Source organism: Dermacentor albipictus, chromosome 10, assembly GCF_038994185.2.
Source record: "Dermacentor albipictus isolate Rhodes 1998 colony chromosome 10, USDA_Dalb.pri_finalv2, whole genome shotgun sequence".
Taxonomy (NCBI): Eukaryota; Metazoa; Arthropoda; class Arachnida; order Ixodida; family Ixodidae; genus Dermacentor; species Dermacentor albipictus.
The window spans coordinates 28,712,292-28,738,854 of record NC_091830.1 but is presented as its reverse complement, the minus strand read 5'-3'; the positions used below and the strand labels follow the sequence as shown (position 1 = coordinate 28,738,854).

At 46.6% G+C, this 26,563-nt stretch overlaps 2 protein-coding genes across 3 annotated transcripts in view; one reads left to right on the top strand and one right to left on the bottom strand.

Annotated features, from left to right (window-relative positions):
* LOC139050899 (neprilysin-1-like) overlaps nt 1-26,563 on the bottom strand; it is a 284,773-nt gene that overhangs the window by 169,358 nt on the left and 88,852 nt on the right. Inside the window, exon 1 of one of the 2 annotated variants that reach the window (XM_070527729.1) lies at nt 15,159-15,745. The exons of the other annotated variant lie outside the window; for it this stretch is intronic. The gene's annotated coding sequence lies outside the window, so the exon portion shown is untranslated. Of the gene's footprint in view, nt 1-15,158; nt 15,746-26,563 lie in introns of those variants that run through there. 2 annotated transcript variants of the gene reach the window in all.
* LOC139050844 (juvenile hormone acid O-methyltransferase-like) lies at nt 941-5,337 on the top strand. Its single transcript, XM_070527637.1, has 3 exons — nt 941-1,495; nt 3,092-3,248; nt 5,174-5,337. Exons 1-3 carry the CDS (start codon nt 968-970, stop codon nt 5,335-5,337), a joined length of 849 nt encoding a protein of 282 aa, XP_070383738.1. The 5' UTR covers nt 941-967.

Here is a 26,563-nt window from a genome sequence, read left to right as displayed (position 1 = left end):
CTGGGGTTCTTTAACGTGCACCTAAATCTAAGCACACGGGTGTTTTCGCATTTCGCCCCCATCGAAATGCGGCCGCCGTGGCCGGGATTCGATCCCGCGACCTCGTGCTCAGCAGCCCAACACCATAGCCACTGAGCAACCACGGCGGGTTACACACGTGTAAAAGGGGGCAAATTGCATGGAAACTATCTCAGGTTGTAGCGTGAAAGCTAAAACTGCTACAACACTGGACTTCCAAGAACACTGCATGAGAGGCTACAAGCGGAAACCGCTGTTTATGAAGGATTCCACCGCTAAACCAAAAAGAACGCGAGCACTAAAATTTTCGCGTCGCTTGGAAAAATTTTGTTGTTTCATTGCTAATAGTCTGCCACACTTTTTAACAGACAGAAAACAGTAACCGGACTTTACTGGTCGGTTTATGTCAAACATTAGGTATGTTTCGAATATCCGAAAACGACCAAACGTTCCGTTTCAAATGCGAATAATATTGTAATCTTGGGACATTCGCTCACCCCTAATTATTGGGTAAGGTGGCCTACCAATGTTAAAGTGTGGCTACGAACGAAAAGCTTTGCGAGTTCGGCCCCAGAATTTGTATGACCGTGATGTGATTTTCGGTACAAACTTCTTTCAGTGTCCGTATCCATCATAATCTATCTTTTAGAAAGCGTAGGCCTAACAGGGTACATGCTGTGCGATTTTATGAGCGGAGCACGAACTGATTTTTTGGGCTGTTACAAAGTAAGGCTTGTGTGTTAACTGTCGGAAAAGTTAACGTAGCGTACCCCTTATAGTAGGTTGCCTAAACCTAACTCAAAAACAGTTTTGCCTCACAGGTATCGGGAACCATACGCTTGTTGTCAACGCGCAACTGTCCTATCGAGAACCCCGACAGGTTGCCGGGCAAAGCACATCTGGTGGCATCCTCAAATTTTTTTCAAGCCTCTTCCTACAGCAGCTCAACATGCATAAGACCACGACGAGGAACCTCGCATATAACTCCCAGTCATACGCCAACAACGACGAGTTGCAACGCATCGTGAACCTCAGGGCCGTGGACTTAATCAACATGACCTTTGCACCAGCTAACACCGAGAGACAGCAATTCTTGGACATAGGCTGCGGCACCGGGGACTTCACCAGGGACTGGCTACTGCCGAGGTGTCCGCCCTTTCGAAGACTCGTCGCGGTAGACGCGTCGGAGGAGATGCTTTCGTACGCTCGCGAAAACAGCGCGCACCCAAATATCCAGTACGATTACCTCAACATCGGCGATGACGTCAGCGACTTCATTGAAAAGTATGGAAGATTTGACCGCGTCTACTCTTTCTTTTGCCTCAACTGGCTCAAGGACCAGGCGCAGGCCATGAAGAACGTGTCCCGGCTGCTGACGCCTTCCGGAGAGTGTCTACTGCTATTCCCTGCCTGGTCACCCACGAGGGCGTTGTGGAGGACGATGGCAAAGCTCGATCGTTGGAAAAAGTTCTCGAACGTAAGTTATAATACCGTTGACCCCAAGCCAGTCTTGCATGTTTCTGTTCATGCCCCCTTCAATCATTAATTATGATGCACTGTTTTCAAATGAGCAAAAGTTACGTTAGATTATTCCATCATCCAGCAGACGTCAATTAAAAAATTCACCGCCAATTACGACAGTCTCTAATGTGAAATTGGAGTGAAGGCAAAAAATTTGAGAAAGACACGTAGCATAGTCGGCAGTAGTCAAAATCTGATCTGCCGGTCAAGCACGTGCGTCGGCTTTTATACGATTCGTCGAAGGTTCCAGTGTAATGGCTAGTGTCGCTTGTCTTCCAGAAAGTACTAAACAAACTGCGTCGTACATACTATCAGATTGCAAAGCAATCGCAAACCATGGCAATCTAAACAAGCGCGAACGAGAGTGAACCGTGCAAAACAAACAAGCGCGAACGAGAGCTGACACGAGCAGACGACAATACGAAATTAGTGGTCCGGCTGAGACCACATACAAGTACGCATAGAGTGGTCGGGTGGTTCCGCATGAAACCAGTTTCCCCTGCATACGTCACGGGAGCCGCATACGTCACGGCTTGCGTCTTTCATCTGCAGCTCCGCGTTCGCTCTTAAATATTTCACTGTTGTGCTCGTTAGCTCGGTTACGCCACCGCCGACGACGACGCTTGCTGCAGGAACGGACCATTAAGAGCTGCGGCTCTAAAAAAATCTAGATGATACAATTATCTAGTGTGCATTTTCTAGTGAGTCATAGTAATTACGGATTAACTAAATTTTCCTTCAGCGTAGTCTCAGTCGACGCGCGTTAAATGAAAGAAAAGTATTCCTGTCATCGGCTCAAAACTACAACTTCACCATTGCTGTCAAAACAAGAGGCGTCGATCTTCCCCTCAAGCTTGCTAGTGCCATTAGTAATTTTTTCTGCGGCAGTGGCTGTGTTCCGATGTTCCCCGTAAATGTCAAAGTAGACGGCTAAGCAGTTAGCAGCCATTTGAAGCCTTGTTACAATCGTGACGATGCCATCAAAGATGACACCGTCGCGAAAGTAATGTCAAAGTCGAAAGCGGTGCAAGCTACGTCTGCTGCTGGTCAGCGCACACGAACACGTAGTCACGCTTTCCTAATCGCTTAATATAAGCTACATTGTGTTTTCTATATAGGTTCGCACAGGTGAGATGGTACGGGCTCTATTTTTACACTTGTATTTTGATGCCATGGGTGTCGTCACTATGCAGAGATGTCTTCCAGGTGGTTGCATGCATGTTCCATATCTTGGACTCGAAGCTGTCAGCTAGCTGTGTAGGTAGGCTGAAGCTGATGATGGCCAGAATTGACACACACACACCCTACTATTCAACAGACTGAAATGAGTTGTAGTCAGTCAAGGTGACCGCTGGGATCAAATTACTTTTAGCGCAATGTCCGATGTATTTGTATTGCAAGTATGGGACAGAACTGGCAAAACCAAGTCGCGCACACAATAGTGTTCACCTTGGCTATGCGAATATTTGGTAATAAATAGATCTCTGCGTTGTTATGACGAGTTCTATTGGCCATTTCCGATAACAAAGAAACGTTGTTCATACTTTTCAAGGTCTTCGCTGGGTTCATGCCTAAGAGCCAAGACTTGGAGGACGACAAGGCCAGACTGTCCTACCTGCGTGGCATACTTGACTCTGCTGACCTTACGGCAAACACGTGCGAGTTACTTTACCTGCAGCTCAATTACGAAAATCCCCAGGAGCTAATCGGCAAGTATTCGAGAGGTTCTATGCTTGTGTTCATTATAAGCTAACTGAACTTCAGCTATGGTCATTATTTCTTTCGCAAAAGGTGTTTTAAAAAACTACTTTTTGCACTCGGAATTGCCTACACACATAGAAAATGTGAAATATGTGAGCACTTTTCTCGAATTGTTGTTACCACAGCGATGTACACTATTAAACGATTGAAGGCATTCATTAATCAGGCAAATACCATTTTTTCACTGATCAACGTTTTAAATGCTGTTCGCGTTTGGCAGATCATAATAGCAGAACTTGAGCGCCATGGTCAGAAGTCTCTAGATGCATCTGAGTTGAAAAGACGGACGCTGTTGATTTTGGCAGAGTAACTCTTGGCCACACGGCATATGTATATATTTTTTTACAGAGCTCTTAAAATTTCTTGCGTGGAATGAGAAAATGAAGTACTTTGAAATACTTCGCAATAGTTTGACTTTTCTGCATCAAACCGCGTATTTTTAAAAAGTGGTGTGTATTTGTCCCACGGCCACTAAAAGTCTTTCTAAAAATTAGACGCATTTTTCTCGTTGACCCTTTAAAGTCCCAATGCAAAATTATTCCTGACGACTTCCTTGTGGAACCAAACAATAAATTTCCTTGTGTGGCTTAATGGAATGGGGCCCTAAAGAGCAGTTTTCAAATAATTGCATTTATCTACAACAAGTCGCTTAGTTTTAAGAAGTGGTACGTGTTTGACACACTCACGTTGAAGGGTCTCAATGAAAAATTATGTAACCACTTCGCCCCTAAAACGGAAGAAGCATGACGGACATAGTGGTACAGCGGAGGCCACGAAAAATGTATGTGCCCACGTTAGGCCAGAGCGTTAAGCACCAATGTCATCAGTGCCATTTTGAACGTGCATGCTTCTGCACGAGCGTTCATGAGGGCAAGTTTTGCGTCCTCGTTCTCACCTCAAGATAAAAAAAAATGGGTGCTTATTTTGAGTGGTAGAGGTGTGAATCTATATGCAGGAAAGAAGAATAACTTATCGGGTACCTTGACAATTTTTTTCTAGTGAGCAAATGCGGGGCAAAGTCAGGAAGCGTTCCAACAATGAAAACAATCTTGTAGATTTTGCACGCTTGTCGTCATTTCTATTCTCGCATAACAGCTCAAACGTTTGGATGGCAGGATGAAATAAATTATACAAATGTGTCCCTTTGCTGCTGAGAAGCATTTTGGTGCACATAATAAAGAGAGACGTAAATGACCCATTGTCCTACAAAAAGGTAATGCATGCCAGCTACCGAAATGCAATAAACAAGGAAAAGCCATTGCAGGTGTATGGGAATCCGAGCGACTCATACATGAAAGACCACAGACACTAATAGCCTTTCTAAAAATTACACGCATTTTTCTCATTGACCCTTTAATGTCCCAATGCAAAATTATTCCTGACGACTTCCTTGTGGAACCAAACAATAAATTTCCTTGTGTGGCTTAATGGAATGGGGCCCTAAGGAGCAGTTTTCAACTAATTACATTTCTGTACAACAAGTCACTTAGTTTTAAGAAGTGGTACGTGTTTGACACACTGACGTTGAAGGGTCTCAATGAAAAATTATTTAAGGGAGGTAGATACACGTGGAAGCAGGTCACCGTGTACGGTGCTACCCCTTCTACAAAATCGAACGCTTTAAACTGCTTCGTTACAGCAGAGCTTACGAAATCCTTACATTCTGGCTACAACTACCATCGTCATCATCACCGCCACCACAACCTTATTAGCTGTCATTGCCATTATGTTTACTAATTATATGCACTGGCACACTGGCTCATAAACGTACAAATGCAACTTCGTGAAATGCGACAGCATTATTGTCTGCATCTGACTTGCCGATCCCACAGCTGCACACTTATACATATAAATATGTTTTTTGGCCCTATAGACATCCAGCTCTCCGTGAATCCTGTGGTGGCCAGATTATCGCCCGAAGAAAAAGAACTCCTTCGCAAGGACGTGACCGACGAAGTTTTGACATGGACGAGTGACGACGTCTTCCCAGCGCGGCCCACTGTATATCTCGTGCACGCGAGAAAACGCCAGGATTAAATGGTCTACACATATTACAAGTCTTTTACGAGTTTTACAAACGGGCCTGCATGCTTATATTTAACTACAATATGACGCTATGCCACGTGGCGAACCAAGTGGGAATAGATTAGTCTATTATAAAACAGCGCGCTAAAGTTCCGTACGTTGTGTTTATTAGTGGCATGCGCGAGTGGCACACGCATTCATCATTTGGATTACTCTGAACGGAATATCGATATCGGATCAATCGACCACAAAGCTATGAATTGCGCTTGCTGGTGATGGACGTCTCTGTCCATGAAGTGGAGGAATCTTGCAAGCGAGAAGCATACACACGCAGTGAGGATTTCCAAATTTATTAAAAACTATATCGGCAGTGAGATATGCACAGTACACACTCGTTAGAGTGAAACTAGCGACGCAGTAAATGTACTTTTTTATACCGGCACTTCGTTATAACCGGTACTTCGTTGCAGCTGCATAGACTGTAAAACAACCATAGTAGGGCGGGACGCACAATGCATGTACGAGGGTGGAAGCTACTCAAAATTACATCCGCCATAAATAGTGGGGACTTGGCAGTAGATAAATTCTACTGATGCCCGTGAGAAGGAGCCTGATTTTTCATTTACCATTACGGGATACGGTGAGACACAAGCAGTGGTGTAGCCAGAAATTTCGTACGGGGGGGAGGGGGCTACGTTTTAGCTCGGCCTCCTCCTAATAAAATTTGTCAAGGGATCAAATACATTAATAATAACTGCATTGCCAGTTCTAAAGACGCTGCAAACGAATTCTTAAGCGCTACGCACTGTCAAAACAAGCAAAATATGTATTTCTTTCATAAAAGAATATACTCGTATGTCCCAAAACTTTTGCCCGAAATAACTGATATCCATTGTTCCATGTTTTTTGTCTGTTTACTAAGCAAAGAAAATATCACACGAACTTTAGAACTATATCAGTTCGAAACCAGCAACAGTACATGCCGCTGATATGAAGAATGTAAAGGCCATCAAACTAACAAGTTGAGGACAAATATTTTAACGAAACTTTGTCATCTAGAACCTTCTTTACATTTTTTTTACATATGTAATCGCCAGAGGGAAATCTCAATTACGCTGTCCTTCGTTCCAATGTGCGGCGCAGGTGCCGCTGTCACCGGTCGTGTATTGTGAGTAATTGCACCGAAATTATAGCAAGAGCACATATAAAAAGCTGGATTCAGCAAAATATACGAAGGTGCCAGTCAAATAAAAATGAGCAACTGCGAATATGTGACAAACTAGGTACTTTATTTAACAGTAGTCGCCAAGAGCATTTACACATTTGTTCCCCTGACTAACAATTCGTGTGATTCCCGTCTCATAAAGCTCATTGGGTTGCTGCTGCAAAAAGTCCATAATTGACTTTTTCACGTCATCGTCCGACGCGAATCTGGTTCCCTTAGGCTGTTTCTTCAATTGCCCAGCAATGCCTAAGTCGCAAGGCGACATGTCTGGACTATATGGCGGATGCTGCAGCGTTTCCCACTTGAACTTTGCCAGTTTTGTGTTAACCATATCGGTGATTGTCGTGGAGCAAGATGGCCCATTTCATCAATTTTACATGCCATTTGTTTTTTATTGCAGCCGACCCGGCGTTTCACAATATCGGAAATGACTGATAGTCTCTCCAGGTTTAGTAAATTCGATCAGTTATGGCCCCCGAAAATAAGTCAACACCTTTCCGGCGGGAATGACGGCCTTTGCTTTCTTTGGGGTGATGAATTCCAATGTTTCCACTGTGAGCCTTGCCGTCGTGTTTCAGGCTCGTAGTAGTGCCCCCATGATTTGTTCCCGGTCAGAATTGCAGACAAGAACTCGTCACCTTCATTGTGATACTGGATCAGATGAGTTAAGGCAGTGCCGAACCTCTCCGCATTCTGGCGGTGGTTCAAAATCTTGGGCATCCATTGCACACACAAGTGCCGATAACCGAGATGTTCATGAATTATGGTGTGAACCGAACCGTGACTGATGTTCACACGCTCTACCAGTTCATCGATGCTTATCCCCCGTTCTTGTCTAATCAGTTCATCAACTTTTGAAATTGTGTTGGGAGTGATTGCACGGTGGCTTTGGCCCGGTCTTGGATCGCCTTTGCAACTTTCACATCCTTATTTGAACAGTTTGCTCCAACGCTTCACAGTGGCTAATGAAATTCAATGTTCAGCGTACACGGCAGCCATACGGCCACGAATTATTTTTGTAAAACACCTTCAGCTGTCAAAAACCTCACAATACCACGCTGTTCAACATTTGGAGTATCCATTTTGTCACGGAACCATGTTCAACCCACTATATGAGAGCATTAAAGAACATTTATCCTCACACCTGTGCGTCATTTTTTGTAAATGAGAGATGTCTGTGTGCTACGCGCATGCCCTGCAGATAATAAACCAAACCATTATTTCGCCAGGTGGGTTAGCTCACTTTCATTTGACTCGCCCTCGTGCATTAGAAATGCGAAGATGCAATCGAATACACAAATGCGAAGACGCAGCTTGATAAAGAGCATAAAAAAGTGTCAATGGAAAGAAACTTCACTGCACGTATACAAAAAACATCACAAAAAGATATTTAGACTTAGGTATAAGTCTCCAATAAATCTACGTGTCTAAGAAAAAGTCACTGTATATAATGCGTCAAACAAGGCGAATAAACATGTTGCGCAATCATATATTCACAGATCACAGATACCTAAGGCCCACCGCCAACCACCCACCCTCTTACACCCCCTGATGTATCGCGCGTGAAGGAAGACGGCGCGCTTCCTCCCCGCTTTTATCCCTTGCTCACACAAGACTGAGCCACATCGTCGGCCCACCCATGCCACCACCATCCCCTACGCTTTCACTTGCACATACAGCATGCAGCGCACGATCACGACATTATCGCATAGGACTTTATACGGAACATGAGGGCGACGGCGACGGCAGGAATGCGCCCGGAGTATCCATATAATTGCTATCACCATAATATATTAAGAGAATCCGGCAACTGAAGCGTCCCGTGAGCCATTATTTTCCGCAAAAGAAGAAGTGACAAAGTCGAACTTTCACCGTGCTACAATTCGCTGCATCGCAACAATGCCTTGTTTTTTTTCTTTTCTGTGGCGGGGGCACCGAAATGAAAAAAATACCACAAAGGAAAGCATATTGGCCACAATCGAACGCTTACTTCGGGCACCTGTAATGTAGCTACCGAAGGAATATCGAAGAAAACGTGAGACGCTTGGTCCACAGAGAAGCATACGCATGCTGCTCGATATCCTACATCTGCCGTGGTTGCTCAGCGGCTATGGTGTTAGGCTGCTGAGCACGAGGTCGCGGGATAGAATCCCGGCCACGGCGGCCGCATTTCAATGGGGGCGAAATGCGAGAATACCCGTGTTCTTAGATTTAGGTGCACGTTAAAGAACCCTACGTGGTCGAAATTTCCGGAGTCCTCCACTACGGCGTGCCTCATAATCAGAAAGTGGTTTTGGCACGTAAAACCCCATCATTTAATTTTTTTTTCGATATCCTACACCAGCGAGACAAGCCTTTTGCGGAGAGATTGCGCTCAAGCGAACGCGTTGCAATCCATCGAGTCCCCACAGTGATGCCGGAGAGCGACCATTGTTCCTTTTTGTCATCTCCTGGCCAGAAAACGTTGAAAACTCTGCCGGGCGAAAATGCACTCTGCTAGAGAAAAAATTGGAGGACGCTTAAGCTTCGCCTTCAAGAGTGGAACGCGATAGCGTTCCCGTCGACCCGCCAATGGGTGTAAGACAATGGGCTACAGGGCAGCCATCACTTACGAGGCGCCCCGCATCAGACGCGGTGAGCGTCGAGCCATATGGTCGAGCAACGCGGCGTTCGGCGCAGCAATGAAACGTGCGCCTGAGCAAGCGGAGCGAACCAAAGAACTCGGTATCCCGGAGGGGGAAATGATGCACGCCAGCCAAACGCCGTGATCGGCACGGGCAGAGAGATAGAGATCTAAAGAAAGGAAGGACGCTTGATTCTGCGGAGGGAGCGAGGCGAAGCGTTGTCGGGGGAGAGAGTCCGAACCGCGACAGCTCCAATGCGCGCGTGGCGCGCCATCTGTCGGGGCAGCGCCGTACATGGAGAGGAGGGGCTCTTCTGTGTTTGCCGCAAGATGGCTCTCCGTGTGCGGAAAGCGCAGAAGAAATGCAGCGAAACGCACTTCGCTACTCGTGTAATTGCGACTTCTGTAAGTTACATGTTCATAATTACCTATATACACCACAGTATAACTTTCCACGGCTCGTTTCGAAGGCAACACCGCATTCACTAGAGGCGCGTTTGTACCTTTTGGAAGCATCGAAATCGTGGCTGAGTGGTAGCGTCTCCGTCTCACACTCCGGAGACCCTGGTTCGATTCCCACCCAGACCATCTTGGAAGTTGCTTTTTATTTATGGAGTGCCTGCCGTGATTTATCGCTCACGGTCAACGCCGCAAAAACGCTGACGCCGACGCCGACACCGACGCCGACACCGGCTTTTCTGCGACACGAGCTCCTTAACGCTATCGCGTTAAAAGGAACGCGCACTTAGGTTCGCCGCGCGGTGGTCGGGGCAACACGAAAAAAAACGCATGCGCTCTGGCTGGCTCTGGCAACCTGCGGAGAGCTAGAACAAGAAAATAGAAAAGGCGCAATGTGTCCTCGCGAATAAAAGTGAATGTAGAAAAATAGTTACCTTTGCTGGCTTTAGTGTCTAGACATGGATGCTCTGGCGCAGATAAAAAGAATGTTGATATTCTTTTCTTTGACATGACGGCACAAATGAACCACCACAACGCTTCGTCTCATCGACCTCGCTGCGGGCTTTGTCAACTTGCCTGATAGTGTGTTGATTTGACCTGCCTCGTTTTATGGTCCTACCAACGGCTTTAGCAAAGTCAATGCACCTTTGGCGTCAAATGTTTACAAAAAAATTAAACCCACAATGTTCAAGAATTTAAAATGTAAGGCACGACTTTGGAAATGTTAATTCACCTTTCACATGAAAAGTTTGTGAGAACGTTATACCCATAAGGTTTCGGAATTGAAATTAATGCGCTCCCTAGGTTTCGCGGCCTCAGCGAGATGCCGCGACTAGCCTGCTCGCCATCGAACTGTCCTTGAAACCTTGTGCTCGGATGGGGCTCCCTGCGTCATGCGACTCCCGGTACATGGGCGTTGCAGCGAAATGCGGCCCGAGTTCGCAATGTTCGCGCTGAAGTCTCTTTTCGAGCGTGAAATCGACATCCTAGCCAAAATCCAGAATGATTTCTGGATTCGGGGGTTGTTTTGGTCGGCGGTGCATGACAGCACGAAAAAATTTCGGGGGGAAGCTGAAGCCCCATAACTCCTGGCTGCGGCCCTGGACACACGACCTTCTTTGTGACGTGCGCAGTGTTCTGTACCCATCCAGGTTCACGCGAAAAATGCAACGTGTCACCGCGTACGCTACACCGAGCGAACCAGTGCAGTATTCAGGTTTCCTACTTCGTACTAAGCGGTGTGAACTTCACTTCAAATAACCTAGTCCAAAGTGCGTGCACCGTGGATGGGACACTGAAAAGCTTCTAGTAAAGCGATAATACGAGTAAACGACTCAGCTTTAACGATTAGTTCGCCGCACACTTATGATCGCGGCCATTCAAGAACTGGGTACGATGCACTTCACGGAAGAGAAACTTAAGAAAGCAAATAATAATAATAATAATAATAATACTTTATTGATGACTAGAGAAACATACAGTGCAAGAATCGGGCCTGCCAAAGCCACAGTGGGTTTGAACGGCAGTGCCTGGCAGACAGCGACAGAGCCATCAGTAACTCGTTATTAAACAATAGTGAAAAAAAAAACACACACACATACACTCACATGACAGGCTTCCAATCATGCATTCATGTGTCTAAGAGCCTTTCTAAGACCATATTTTGTTTTCACATCTTGTATGCTTTGAGGAAGTAGATTAAACATTGCTGGGACATAGTAGTTACGAAGTCTTCGACCATATCTCGTCTTACAGCGGGGTGTAATGTAAGGATTCTTTGGTCTCAGGGAACGGACAGGCACATAAGGAATTTTATATTGACTTAACCAAAAATGTTTTAAGATAACAGTTTCAAGCAGCAAAGAATTGAAATCAGGTAAAGAACGTTTTGAACACATCAGATTTGGGGGAGACATCATAAGCAACATGCTTCAGAATGCCACGAAGGACGGAGTTGACCCGGCTTACCAAATGTTGAGCGCCATGACCATATGTAGATATCCCATACCGGATTACACTGTAGCATAAGGCATGTACTACAATCTTTCGGGCAGACAATGGCATGTACAATTTTATGTTATACAAAACACAAGACACTGCGCGAAGTTTTTGACAAATATATGCGAAATGAGAGTTCCAGGATAAATCACTGTCAAAAAAGACACCAAGGTATTTAATTGAACAAGCGTATTGCACAGGGGCACACGAACAGGGATTGCAATGTAATGTGTGCAAATATAACGGGGAGGATAGGGTAACTTGCTTGACAGGGTTGTGGAAACAGATTAGTTGGGTTTTGGACGCATTTATATGGACTACATTATTCTGAAACCAGTCCATCACTCTTGTTGTTGCCATTTGTAAAGAAGAGATGGCGTCAGCGTAACTTCGAGCGTGTGAAACAAGGACAGTGTCATCAGCATACTGATATAATTTGACGTTCACAACATTAGATAAATCATTAAAATATAAGTTAAATAATAACGGACTTAAAATTGAACCCTGGGGGACGCCAGCTTTAATTTCGGTCAGGCTGCTACGAAATTTTCCAATAGACACAAGTTGTTGCCTATGAGACAAGAAGTTTTTCAGAAGCCGCAAAAACGCACCCCGAAAGCCTAGCAAAGAAAGTTTGGTTAGCAGTATACTATGGCAGACGCTGTCAAACGCTTTGCGGACGTCTAGAAACAGTGCACAAGCAATCTGATTGTGTTCAAACGCAGAGTTTAGTGTATCGGAAAAATCTTCAAGCAGCAACTGCGTACCCCGATTCGGCACAAAACCATACTGGCTAGGAGATAACACGCCATGATTGCTTAAAAAGCTGCTCATTGTCTTGAGCAGATGTTTTTCCAATATCTGCCCAATGCATGAAAGGATAGAAATAGGCCGGTAGTTTTCAATATTGTTGCGTGCGCCACTTTTAAAAAGAGGAATGACCAGGGCATTCTTCAGATTATCGGGAATGATACCAGTGGTAATAATATTGTGTAAAATGAGTAGTAGCACATCTTTTATTGCTTCGAATGTTCTGCGCAGCTCTAATATTGAAACACCATCAATTCCAGGAGATTTATTTGATTTTAGACTGAAAAGGATTGATTTGAGGTCATGTTCCGAAAACATGGGAAGAAGGGCGGATTCTGAAATACTAGTTTGCAATGTGCAAGTATCTGGATGTGGTCTCGCTACACCAGACACTTTTGAAAAAAATGAGTTAAAATCATTAGCGGTGGCAGTACCATTTGAAGAAAAATGAGACATCAGATCAACATGGCGATTAGCGTTTACATCACCACCTCTAAGATTGTTAATTAGGGACCATGTTTTCCTGCTGTCACAACGAGCGTCCGTGAATTTTGCTCGTAAGTTATTGCGTTTTGCTAGACGTATCATAGCATTCACCTTATTTCGAAGCTCTTTGTACCGAAGCCGCAAAGCAGTACAATTAGGACTTCTCTTTGTTTGAACCCATAACAAGTCTTTTGCTTGTATTGCCGTGAGTATTTCTGTAGACATCCATTTTTGGTCCAATTTACGTTGTTTGATTTTACAGACCCGTGTAGCTGCAAGCCGGAAATCGGTGAATAGTGCTACAAAGTTGTCATAGGCGTCGCCTGGAGGAACAGTCATCAAAAACTTATGCCAGTCGTGATTCATTACAAATTTTTCGAAAGCCAAGGGGTCAACAAATGATATTTGTTTGACTTCGTTTGGAGCGACCAAGTTGGTAGCGTCATCTGTTAGAGAGCAGCAGACCATGTAATGATCAGCAAGTTTCGTTGTAATAACGGCAGATTTGACACTTAAGTTATGTGCACGTATATTTATGTGATCTATGCAAGATGTGACAAGATGACCAGCAAGAAATTCTTCGCGTGTAGGTTCACAGATCGTGTTTTGCAAGCCCCATTTGGAAATCACGTCCAAATAATTGCCAACTGTCGTTGCTGAAGGGCGTAACGTATCAATGTTGACATCCCCAATTAGGCAAACATGGTCCATTGACGACATCGAGGCCAGGGCAGTATCAAGTTCATCCAGGAATATACGACCGTTGCAACACGGTGGGCGATAAACCGCAAGCAGAATTAGTGACAAGGAAGGTGCGCAAAGACGCACTGCCACAATTTCAGCTTGGGAAAACGAGAAAGTCAGCTCAGTTGTTGCCCATGTGTCCCGGATGAAAACTGCCACGCCTCCTCCCCTTTTAATTGGCCTAGTGTATGATAAAACTTGATATCCAATAATCTGATACTGATTGATGCAGGCGGACGGTATGTTAATCTCGGTAAGTGCGATCGCATCGAAATAGGAGTTGAAAGGAGTAATTAAGGCCTGAAAATGGTCCCAATGTTTTCTAATACTACGAATGTTGACGTGAACAGCACGGAAGGCGCAACCATTAGGATTTGGGAAGAAACTAAGAACCTCGTTTAGATTAGTACATGTCTTGAAGGCAACTTTGTTCATGCTCATGCAATACTCTCGAGATCAGATGCCTTATTGATATGCAGAATAGGTGCATCTTCATCCCTCTTAGCCAGTATCCTGCCGTTTTTGGTCCAAACGAATTTAAATTTTGATTCTTTGCCTTTCTGCCTTGCCAGCCGATACAGTTCCCGTTGGGCTCGCGAAAGATTATCGTTGAAGTAAAGCCGTGGAAAGGTACTGTCTTGAGCAAGGTCACGTAGGATTCCTCGTGCAGCGAGCCATTGCTGTTTGGCCGAAACAGTGTGCATTTGCACAAGGACTACAGGAATGGTATTGCTGCGCGCGGGAAGTCGGTGCACAGCAGAAACATCGGTAAGTTTGAATTCGGAAATGCTTAGCTTCGCCGCCAGTCCTGACAAGAAGGAAGGCAAATCCTCGTTGGGGTTATATTGCAGGCCATGAATCTCGAAATTGCAGCGTCGGCTGTATTGCTCTAATTCGCTAAGTTCAGAGCCAACCTTCTCAAGCAACTCAGCCTGGGCAGCAATCTTAGAGGAGAGTGTATCTACTTGCGTGCCAAGCTCGCCGACTGCTATCTGGTTCGCAGTTACTGTCGATGACACCGATTCATATTTAACAGCAAGGGAATCAAGCGACCCCTGTATCTGTAGAACAGTTTCTGCAGTTTTTTCTCCGATAGCTTTGAAGGTCAGTAGTTCTTCCACTCGACTAGCCAACATTTCAACAGTAGTCGTCAGCCGGTCCAGTTTAACGTTTACAGTCAAAAGTTGCTGTTCAAGTACTCCATCATCCGATTTATTACCCATTGAAGGTTGCTTGACGGTTTGCGTCTTGCATGCCGGGCATACCCAAGACCCACGTTTTGCTGCCGACATTTTCGAAAAAGTTGATTCAGCGACCGCCGAGCAATTTTTACCCAGGTGGAAAGCTTCATTACAAACAGAGCACGTCAGAAACTTATCGTCTCGCGGCAATGGCTCAGCACAAGTGGTACAATCAGGCATTGTGGTGCAGTCGGCGGCAGAGAACAACTCAGAAAAAGAACGCGGGCAGGTGGTCGTTTCAACTCACCTGTCGACAGCAAAGTAACAGATCAGTACATGGTACAGCCTTGCCGCCGACTGCGACGGGACTCAGCGAGACCAGTCCTTTTGTAGACGGTAGTCAGACTTGATTGGGCTGCCGAGACCAGGTGACCAAGGCGATGGGAGCGACGTAGGGCGACAGGGAATGAAGCCGATGCTGGTCCTTTGGTATCCTGATGCAAAAATCGGTGATCCAGGCAGCCAGCACGCGTCGATGCGTGTTTCCTGATAGCCGGATCGGTAACTTTGAGTACGTGCGCAACCGGACAGCCTGTCGACAGCAAAGTAACAGATCAGTACATGGTACAGCCTTGCCGCCGACTGCGACGGGACTCAGCGAGACCAGTCCTTTTGTAGACGGTAGTCAGACTTGATTGGGCTGCCGAGACCAGGTGACCAAGGCGATGGGAGCGACGTAGGGCGACATGGAATGAAGCCGATGCTGGTCCTTTGGTATCCTGATGCAAAAATCGGTGATCCAGGCAGCCAGCACGCGTCGATGCGTGTTTCCTGATAGCCGGATCGGTAACTTTGAGTGCGTGCGCAACCGGACAGCCTGTCGACAGCAAAGTAACAGATCAGTACATGGTACAGCCTTGCCGCCGACTGCCTATAAATAGGTATATATATCAGATACGAGGCCGACTCTAGACAATTTCGAGTCGTCCATCATTTGGCACAAAAATATTTTGGCCAACCAGGTAATTTTTTCTAGTCTTCTGATGGCAGAAAAACTGAACTTCCCACTTGAACTTCATGTCATACCTTCATAACAATGTGGCCACTTGGCTTTCGCGTCTTTTTTTGCATTACTAAGACTCGTCTCATGGTAATAGTAGTAGTTCCGCTATTGCAGAAGCTTAATTACCAAATGCATTTCAGCTTAAAATTTCTCGGCAGTACTATATAAGAGTCGGAAAAGTTTTACCATGAATGAAAGACAATTTTGATTTATTTTTGGTTTGTCCATACTGTGAACCCTTTTCGGCCTATTACAGGGTGGGAAATGTAATCTCATATCAAAACAGTGGCATTCGCAAAAATAATTGAATACTAATTATCCGTTAACATAACAAGTTTAGATACAAGGCATATATATACATTTACTAGGCATATATAGCCTTTCAATTAGTAAAAAAAACATTTTCAAATTTCTTTCAAAGGAAGAGAGAGAGAGAGAAAGGCAAAGGAAAGACGGGGAGGTTAACCAGAGATTATATGCGGTTATCTACCCTGTACTGAGGGACGGGCAAGGGGATATAATAGGTGAGAGAGAGAAGGATAAAAAAACGAAACACACACACACGCACGTACACACGAACAGTTTCTGTGGGCACTGTCAAGCAACTCGCAAAGGCGTTCCCAGTCTTACGCAGTGTCACCCTACAGTCCTACGTCACACAGTCTAGAGCCAAAATTTGTCAGAAAGTCCCATGTCTTTTAAGTACAGCAGCAGCGCCTTCATAGCAGATCGCGCTGATGTTCGCGTAGGCCAGTTTCCAAGGATCTTGTTTTCTGTTATTGAGTGCTTGTCCAGCTTGCCTAGGGTGGCTGAGAGGACTGCTCTTTGTTGCTTGAAAGGAGAGCACTGACACCACAAATTAAACATGTTCAAGAACTTTGGAATTTGTTTTGATTAAAAACAAATACTTAAAGACATCAACTCGGGAGGTATAACGCCCGAAAGCATAGTTGTGGTTTATCCTTGGAGATATTCAGATAAGAGGTTGCAAGCACAACCTGATAGCCACATTTATGCTTCTCGCGTGTAGTTGGAACATAAAATTTAATTTATCGACCCTGCGGCGCTCAGCAAGTGCCGGAAAGTGAGGCCTATTAGGCAACTCTGTAACTTATCGTGTTCGGTTGTGGCAGGAAAAGAAAAACCTAGCAGTAAGAAGTTGTATTTTTGCTGCTTTCTTAGAGGGGTAATGCTTACATGGGTCGAAGATTATACTTGCGTACTCTAAACTAGGGCAAAAGATTGCCACGTATGAACTTAGTTTAACATCAGAACTAGCATACTTCAATTTCCTTTTTAACAAGCCGAGCTTTCGCTGCACGCTTCGGTATATCATCGCCAATAGCATAAGAATAGCATTTTCGAAATTAATGTAGTATGTCATCTGGCTCTGACGACGATGAGGATAGCAATAGGGGCTTGTTGGTACGGCATATCTTATTTTGTTATAGCGCTTATTTTGTTCCTGTCGGGTGCGGACGATCCTACATCGGTCAAACAGGCTACGAAAACACAGTAACAAAGTTAACAACTTGGCCGCTGACGGCTTTCTTGCCATCCATTGCCAGAGATGCAAGTGCAAACCAAGATTTAAAGAAACAAAAAATGTGTGAAATGACGCGCTTGATAGAAGCCAGACACATATCAACATACGGCGACGCATGCGTAAGTAAACCTTCCATTTCATTATCATCAAAAGAGCTGAATTATTTTTGTTCGCGTTGAACGTGTACATGTCTGTGAATATGTGAGTCAAGAAACTGCCTACGTGTGGTTCCCAGTTTATATTTTTGTTTATTTTTCAAAAAATTTTACACCTGCTGTATGACGGGTCGAGGGTGTATATATAGCGACGAGAACGAGAAATAAATCTCTTGTTGAAAGTAGAGCTGTGTGTGTCAGATGTGCCTTCTGTTGTCCGTGTCAAGCTTGCGCTATAACAAAATAAGTCTCTGACGACTTCCTTAAATTTAATTTCAATAGGAGTTTCACGCTGCTTCTTTAGAAATTTGACTTTCGTCTCCGCCGATGTCCTGAAGCTTCCTGTATCGTGGAGCCGATTTGACCAGGCGAGAGCATTCAGCAGAAGGAATGACTCAGTTCTTCTCCCATGAGGACTAGCTTCCTACCAATGTTATCATTCACACGGACTGCAGTTGTTGCTGATCTTGAACCAGCCGGGTATCTCGAGAATCTGTCCGGACTTGTCATGTACTTGTCAAAGTTAATAATATTTGGGGTTTTACGTGCCAAAACCACTTTCTGATTATGAGGAACGCCGTAGTGGAGGACTCCGGAAATTTTGACTACCTGGGGTTCTTTAACGTGCACCTAAATCTAAGCACACGGGTGTTTTCGCATTTCGCCCCCATCGAAATGCGGCCGCCGTGGCCAGGATTCGATCCCGCGATCTCGTCCTCAGCAGCCCAACACCATAGCCACTGAGCAACCACGGCGGCTGTACTTGTCAAAGTACTTTGTCAAAGTAGTGGAAAAGAAACTTGTCTTGGCTGTCTTTAATTCTTTTCGAACCTCTGTGCTAAGCAAAGAAATTGTGTCAGGGTTTCGTGGCGTAGCTTGTTGGGCGTGCTGCAGTCGGCGTGTCAACTGAATACTTGTCCTAGTGATCGACGGGTTTGCCTTTTCTACGCATTTCTGTCTGACACATGCAAACTTCGATATATAATCTGCAACTGTGGATTTAAAATAGTTCCATGAACGCTGCGCATCACCTCCCTGCGGTATCATGTCAAGAGCTATCTCCAGACGCTCGAGAATCGATGTGTCATCTGCCCTCTGAAAATTTAGCACATGCGTATTAAGATATTTGGCACAACATTTGTCGTCTCTCCGAAGAGTGTCTGCTATGACTGTATGGTCAGGTATTCCATTTGCCACGTCGACCTGGTAATTAAAGCTATACTCCGATAAATACACAACATCAACTTTCGAATATAATTGGCCTGGATTCGCGTCGGCACATATAGCTCTTCAATTAGACTATATTTTGCATTATTTCTAACATACAGTCCACGTGTAGCCTATCGATAGTACTTGATATGCGGCCGTTGCAGTCAACGCCAGGCAGATTAAAATAACCCATCAGTTTAACCTGCTACTTTTTCTGGCTATGTTTCCAATGTAATCATGAAGCGCTGAAAAAACTCGGACCGGCCAGGGGGAACGACAAATAACACCAATTATTAAAAGGAATCTATCCATGAATAATTTGCACCATGTACCCTCGTGCTCATGAATGACGGGAAGTTATTCGCACTTAATTGAGTTCTTGACTAACAAGGCAACGACACCGCCCCTTTTTGTTCTGTCATTACGTATGACATGAAAAGAATTGAGGGAAACTTCGTCATCTTTAATGTCGCGTTGTAACCACGTCTCTGTGATGCGAGCAACCTGAGGGTCATGTAATAAAGTCAAGCATTCGAATGGTTCGCGCTTATTAGCTGTTCTTCGCTCGTTCATATTTAATAGCCCTATTTCTTGGGGCTTCTGTGGTCGCCAACATAGACGCGGCCAAGATTGGCAGTTAGGGCGCGCTTCGACCCGTTTATGTGCCATCAAGTCGCATGCAACGTCGCCGATAAAGAGTCTATCATGCACAAATTTAACCCTTGCGCCCGCCTGCCTATCAGACTGCGCTGAACGACAACGTAGCCTTCCTTTTTTCACCTTTTCCTTTAAATAATCATCAGACAGTGTTGTCTTCCTGTCCTTATGTCTTGTGCAGTTCTTAAAGATGGTCATTTTCTCATTGTACTTTTACAGCTTCCAGATAACGGGTCTATCTCGGTCTGCCTTTGTTTGGCCAAACTTACAAATCCTCGCCACTCAGGACACTGCCACACCGATGCGGTCACCAATCGCACACCCTGAATTACTTTGCCTTTTATGCCCTTCTGCGCCACATTCGTACTCTCCAGTAAACCAACAACGTAATATTATTGGGTATAGCTCTATCTTCTAAGATAAATTTTTTGCTGCTGTAGTCTGGTAGCGCACTCAAAGTTGTGCATATTACCTTCAAGTTCAAGTAGCCTAGTGCATGACAGCTCCACCGTGGCAAGCTTTCCCTCAGAACTCGCAAGTCTATCGTCCGTCACAGCCTGCTTGTCCAAGATAAGCTGGAGCATATCCTCAGTTGAGGGGCCAGCATTACTTTTTGTCTCCTGCCACCTAGAGTTGCAAGCAACACCATAACGTGCAAACAATTTCAGAGCATCTCACTAGGAGCGGCAGCACAATAAGACAAAGACTACTTGAGCGGAAATTATAATCAGGAGAATGCTAACCAACCTGCAAATAAAGCCAGCAATATTTTAGCGACATGGTCGCTTCTGTGCTGCCGCTCTATATTAAGTCAAATTTTAAGACGACCTTGAGTGAATTATTAGCTTCACGAGGTGTAAGCGTCACTTCTATCTAAAATGCGGCCTTCGTAATTCAGAAAGCGAAGTAAACACATAATTGGCGCCACTATGTAAAAATACGGTGCCAGTTCACATAAAACAACTCGCATCTCTTATTTGGGGGATATTTAACATTGGTTAATTGTTTAATTATCGCTCGCCCATTATTTATCGCCCCTGGTGTTCTCTCTTGCGCTGAATATTTCAGCATGTATAGTCAGGTTCAATGTCATTTGCAACACCGTGTCCGTGGACGAAGGGGTCCCAAGACGGCACAGCGTTGCCGACATCCGGAAAACCGGAGAACTCAATAACCTCTTAATTAGGGGTATTCATCAAGCCAATTTTTCCTATGTTGGTGCAGCCATGCAGTCTTCTTCTCCTTCAACCATGGCCACCTTGTTGTGGCATATATTGAACGTGACTGCACATATGCAAGCCAGACGAACCAGAAGTCCTACTCAGACCTCTCAGCTAAGCACTGATAACAATGCACCTAATTATGATGCTCAGCTATGGGGACAATGCAAATTCGCCAATTATATTGAATTTTATCGCATAGGATCATGCTCACTCTCTCTGTTTGCAACACTTTGTACGTGGTACTTGCTTCTTGATGATAATGATTGGATTCGCGTTTGAAACGTGGCCACGGAATGCGCCTCACGCTCTAGCCTACCGCGCAAGTTCTGAAGCATCTTAATTTAACTCTGCTGAAATTTCCACTCATTATCAGCACCCAGTACTGGGCATGAAAAAAGAAGCGCGTGCTTGCCACGAGAATGCGCATATTCGTAAAGGAAGAGAAAGTTTTGCCAGGTGAAGTATTAAAGTTGAGTGGCAGCATTCTATTTCAACGTAGAAATTATCGCCAGCAATAAACCAAACAGGCGCATCTCTTTGACTTGTTATGGTTTAAATTGGTAGCATAAGCTCATTTCGCAGAAGCCAAGGGCAAATTTTGTACATCGGCACTAACTTCAATAAAAAAATTGTGAAGACCTCCGATTTTGTATGTGTGTATTCGCAAACTTATTCCTTGCCACCCTCACCTATCTGCTTTGTACAGCTGATACTCCCAACTGGGAGCATGCGCCTCGTTATCATCGCAGCGTGCCAACACCGACAATCAAAAACAAAAAAGATAAACATTAAAAAAAATATACGTCACGACGTTGCTGCAATTTTGGGCCATGCAGCGGCAGCTTGAGCAGTTTAACCGAGGAACAGGCATAAGACGGTTTAACCTTTCCTTCACTCAGGAACGCAGGCACCGAAATTGGCGTACCCCAGCCAATTCGATAGAAAACTCAATGGAAAATTCAGAGTGGAGTTAGCACACCACCAAAGACAACGTTCGCCGTGCGAGAAGAGGGAGCGATGAAATGCGAGTTGAAATTTCCCACTTCGAGTACAGGCGCTAGAGAACTAACTGATGCAGTAGAACTTGGCCCCGCGCGAAGACCATCAGCCCAAGATGACATCCAACTGGCCAACGAGAACGAGGAGGACGCAAGACCGTCGCTGACAAGTGAGTTCCTCGAATCGAGGTGTCGAGGTTCTTCGGCAGAGCAATTACTTGACTTTGAAAGCAATGAAGACGTCTTGGGCGGTGTGAGGCTCGGTCAACACCAAGGTCAAAGCAATCTCGAAGCTATGGCAAGCGAGCCGCATTCGGACAGCACCCGCTACGCAGAAAACGTGACGCATGGCCAAAGTAAAGGTGGGCAGAGACTGGGTGCCCTTCTCGTAGTTCGCCAGCATTCAGAAAGCAGTACCACTCAGAGTTATCAAGAAGATAGTGCTCCTGTTAGTGATGATGCCGACGCCGGATTTTCTCTCCAGCTGCCTGCATCAATCGCGTCGCGCGTTCGAGAACAAGCTGACCCTGATTTGTCAACGGAGCGCGCCTCACATTGCCGCCTCCCATATCGCCCTGTAGAAATGCTTAGCGGACCTAGCAGCATGGCGCCATACTTCACGCAAGAAGATCGGACGGTGTCCCCCACCGCAAGTTCCATGGTGCCTTTTCCATTTGCCATGCCCGACGCACCGCTGACTTCACCGGCAGACGCTAACACTAACAGTAGCCAAGGCTCGAGACTGCAGAATTCTGCTGAGATATCGACAGCATCCCGCATTCTTCATCGCCATAACAGCAGTGCCCGAGCTGACTTGCCTAAGATCCCACACGTCCCGGCTGAACGGCGTTCCAGGAAAATGCGTAGGAGCTCCAATGACCTCGAGGATGATACTGTGCTAACCCGACCAGCGAAAGCCCGCAAAGGAAATGGCATTGTTCGGACGGCCAGTGCCCCTGCCGTCATGACCGAAAGAAGTCGCTCTGAATACACTTCGAACATGCCTACAAGGCTTGCATCGTCCCAGCCGCAGACGCCAGACAGTTCAACATGCGCTCAGAAAAGCGCGTCGTCATCAATGGTTGAAGCGCATCGAATATTGCGATCATTATTAACCCGTCCAGTTGCACCAAGTCCTCGCGGTGAATATCTTAAAGGCCTCATGGATGACGTCTATGCCTCGGTTAGGATGTCTGGTAACGCGTCACTTGGGCTGGTGGCGTCAAGCGAGCAAAATGGGAATGAATCGCAGCAGGCTTCAATTCCTCCGGTCCCTCATGACCCACGCGTGGAGGTCGAACGTCAGAATCAAGAAAAGGGACCACCGGTACTTACGCCTCTCAGCGTTCATGAAATCAGCAGCAGTAGCGACTTTGGTCAAGTTCAACGTCATTCAATGCCGGTGTTAACACCGTTCACGTATTTATCACCACAAAAATCAACCGAAGAGCCACGTGACTCGAAAACACCCGACGCCGCCACTGAAAGTAGCAGTAGCATCAGCCAATTAGGCCATGTTGCGCCTCGGTCGCCATTAACAACGTGCCAGCACTTTCCGCCGCAGAATTCAAGTGAAGATTCAAGAAATTTGGTAACTGGTTTCGAGAGTCTGCAAACTCTAAACCCAATTCCGCAGAAACCATCATCTCCATCGAAGCAGGTGCTGCCGGCACCGAAGCAGGAACGTCGTAATGCAGAAAGCGATGCGTACGCTATATCGCCAAGCACTTTGCGAAATGCAATTCCTCGTTCAAGTAACAGCAGTCCGGATCAAGAGGATGCCAATGGTGACCAGAAGGAAAGAGACTCGTTAAACCCAACCAGCCAGCAGGCACTGCATTGTTTAAGAAATTCCCAATCAGCAATGTTATGCATCTCACTACCAGGAATGCCGGATTCCTTGAGCACTCCGCTCGCTGAAGAGCCATCACCAAAACAAGATTCGTTGCTGCCAACCGGTTCGCATGCTGATGAGGCCACCATACAACTGTTGCCCGTTGCGCCTCAAATGCCTGAAGAACCAACGTATCCCGACGACCTCTCGCACATTGCGGAAGACGCTCGATCTGGAAGTGGCACGGTTGAAAATTCGCCACGCGTGCTCCAGGCGAGACAGTTAAACACTCCACCGCTAGGGTCTGTGCCGAGGCAACTGTCTCGTCCAACACCCATAAGACCTATTCCAGCCAGAGGCACGCAATCAATGTATGCATCATTTACTAATGAGCAGCAAGGCGATCTAGCCTGCGCACCCTTATGGTGGTCAGCCCCAGTGCGACTGCCCTATTCCTGGAACCTGCCACTCGTCGGACAGCCTCAACCAATGCAAGAGTCATCGCTTCCAGCAGGTTCGCAACCACAATTCGCCGTCATTCCTCAACCGCCTGAAACATGGACAACTCAGCAAGGTCTCTCGTGGTTTGCAGAAGAACCTCGACGTGAAATTGACACAATTACAGTGCCGCCACAACTGTTTCAGCCGAGACAGGTGACCTGCTGGACGCCAGAGCTTGCACACAGCCAGCCCTTTTCAGATGCTGTAGTCGCAGGGCACATTCCAGTATGGGGCGCACCGCCTATGTCTGCCTCCCCCATGTTTCGGCAACTTCATGGGCCTAACCAACTGACTATGCAATCAGGCCTCTACTCAGGATCTGCGGAAGGACGGCCATGCGAAACAGGTGTATTAGCGCTGCCAGCGTACGCGCCCCAATTGGTACAGTGGGTCACGCTGCCAACTGCACTAGAACATCATTACGGAACGGCCGATGGGTCAGCGAGGTTGGAACCCACAGCACAAGTATCAGGCCTGCAGGGTTTCCCATCGTACCGCCCCACGGGAGCTTGGCCGTAGTTTTTGCCAGAACTGTCTTTACGTTCCCGTTCTCCGCCCTTTACGGCTCCCAATTTTTACGCCGGAAATAGCATTCTGGGACCAGCCGAGTATAAAAAGTTCTCGCGGAGAAGAACACGCTCAGCCCATCAGAAGCCTCCTGGCCGGTGTTCACGGATTCGCTTCGCCCCGTTGCGAAGAAAGGCGCGGTGCGGTGGAGACCGCGTCCGTTTCGAGCGCCGAATAAAAGGCAAATCCTTCAGGTACAACAGCGAGATTTGCCTTTGTCCGATGACGCCCGGTGCCCTGAGCGAGGTGCGCAGTCCACAGAGACTGCTTCGCAGGGTCCACCTAGTCATTCTCACCAAGGGTCTCCGTCACCTGCGAACACACTAACGGCCGGTAAATTAGCTGCTGCTCACACTCCTGAGCAAACTTCGTCGTCTCTTCCAAAGCAACCTCATACCGCGCAAACGGAAGAGCACGTGGTGACAAGACAGCCGTTTCCTTTACTTTCGCTGGAAGAGCGAAGAGAATACGCCAGATGTAGCTTAGAGCGATCATCGCAGCCGGCCTACCTGACAGATTCCGCAAGGAACGAATTCATTTTCGCCTGCACACATGATTCATCTGAGCCCCCCATCTGCTCACCCTGCGCAGCGAAGCCCTCGTTTAGCGCAGGACCTTATGCATGGAGAGCACACCGTTTTGCCGTCGCAACAGGGTGTTGTGCCATTACCACAAGCCCGGATTCCGAATCTGCAAGATGCAGAATCTATCCTGCGAGCGCCCTAATTCTCCCTTCACAAGTCAAGATGCTGAGCCGTCAGGCAGCGGGGTCCTGCGGGAGAAGTTTCGGCTAGCCGCATGTTCGGACGTGTCGGCGTGTGCCAGACAGCCCGGCGCCGCACCTCCCTTTGCCTGGAGGTCTCCGCGCGCGCGAACTTTGAACCGGGTGGCCAGCGCGGTCGCTGGTTGGACCCCTCGGACGACCGTCGTGTGCTGACTTTGTATTGGGCCGTTGGAGTGACAATGGTTCCTCGGGGATTATAAAAGCAGCAACGCGCTGCCTGAAAAACAGGATCCGCCGACCCACCGGGAGACAGTGTCGCTCCCGACTGGGGGGAGATGTGTCACGCGTTTTCGCCGGACGTCGTCGTGCGAGAACAGTCGCGTTTGTTGTGAGCACTCGGCCCCAGTGCCGACCCGTTCATGTCCTGTATGATAACCTGTATACAATGTATAAAGTCCCTTTTGTTATTCTCATCGACGCCAGGCTCGGAGTCTTCGCTACCAACGCTCTGTCACGAAACGGGTGACGAGCGCTACGGGACCACAAAGCCGTAATCGGGGTGCAGCGGTGAAAGTTCGTAACACTGCTGGCACCGGTTGGATGTCGTAACACTGGATGGCAGCTACGGGATTGACCGGCATCAGCTACCTCGGCGCGGTGAGTGCCTGAAGTTTACCTCAAACACCAGACTTTCTTTGACACAGGTTATAGTAGCTTAGGGAAGGATTTGGTGTTGCATTGTGATAACCTTGTGTGTTTCAAGCCTAGTAAGAGTGTTTTGAAAACCAGGGGATGCTAAGGGGGTAAACAGGGCAGTGTGTGAAATACTTGCATATGTCGTACTAGTAGTGTTATAGTAGCGTACGGCAGGTATATTCAAAAAGGGTAAACAGCAGGAGCACAGTGTGAACGATGGAGAAGTACAAGGAGAAGGAACTTCTCGAAATTTGTGAGGAGTTGGGCATTGAGTTGGGCTCGACCAAAAGAAAGAATGCGATCCTTGAGGTCATGAGGACTGGGGACGTAACGGCTGAGGAAGCCGCTGAGGCCTGGGCGGATATCAATGAACGTCGGGAGGAAAGGAGAGAAAAGGAACTTCGCGAGGAGGAAAAGGAGGAAAGGAGAGAGAGGGAGCGACGTGAGCACGAGCTTAAAATGAAAGAGTTGGAGATCCGAAATAACTCGCCGGCGCCTAGTCTCACTTCTAACGTTCCAAGAATACGCGATCAACTTCC

Excerpts from the sequence above, each read along its gene's own strand:
- LOC139050844 (XM_070527637.1), top strand. The coding sequence starts at position 968 with ATGCATAAGACCACGACGAGGAACCTCGCATATAACTCCCAGTCATAC. Across the intron at positions 1,496-3,091 it reads GTTGGAAAAAGTTCTCGAAC|GTCTTCGCTGGGTTCATGCC; the intron begins GTAAGTTATAAT and ends ATACTTTTCAAG. Across the intron at positions 3,249-5,173 it reads AAATCCCCAGGAGCTAATCG|ACATCCAGCTCTCCGTGAAT; the intron begins GCAAGTATTCGA and ends TTGGCCCTATAG.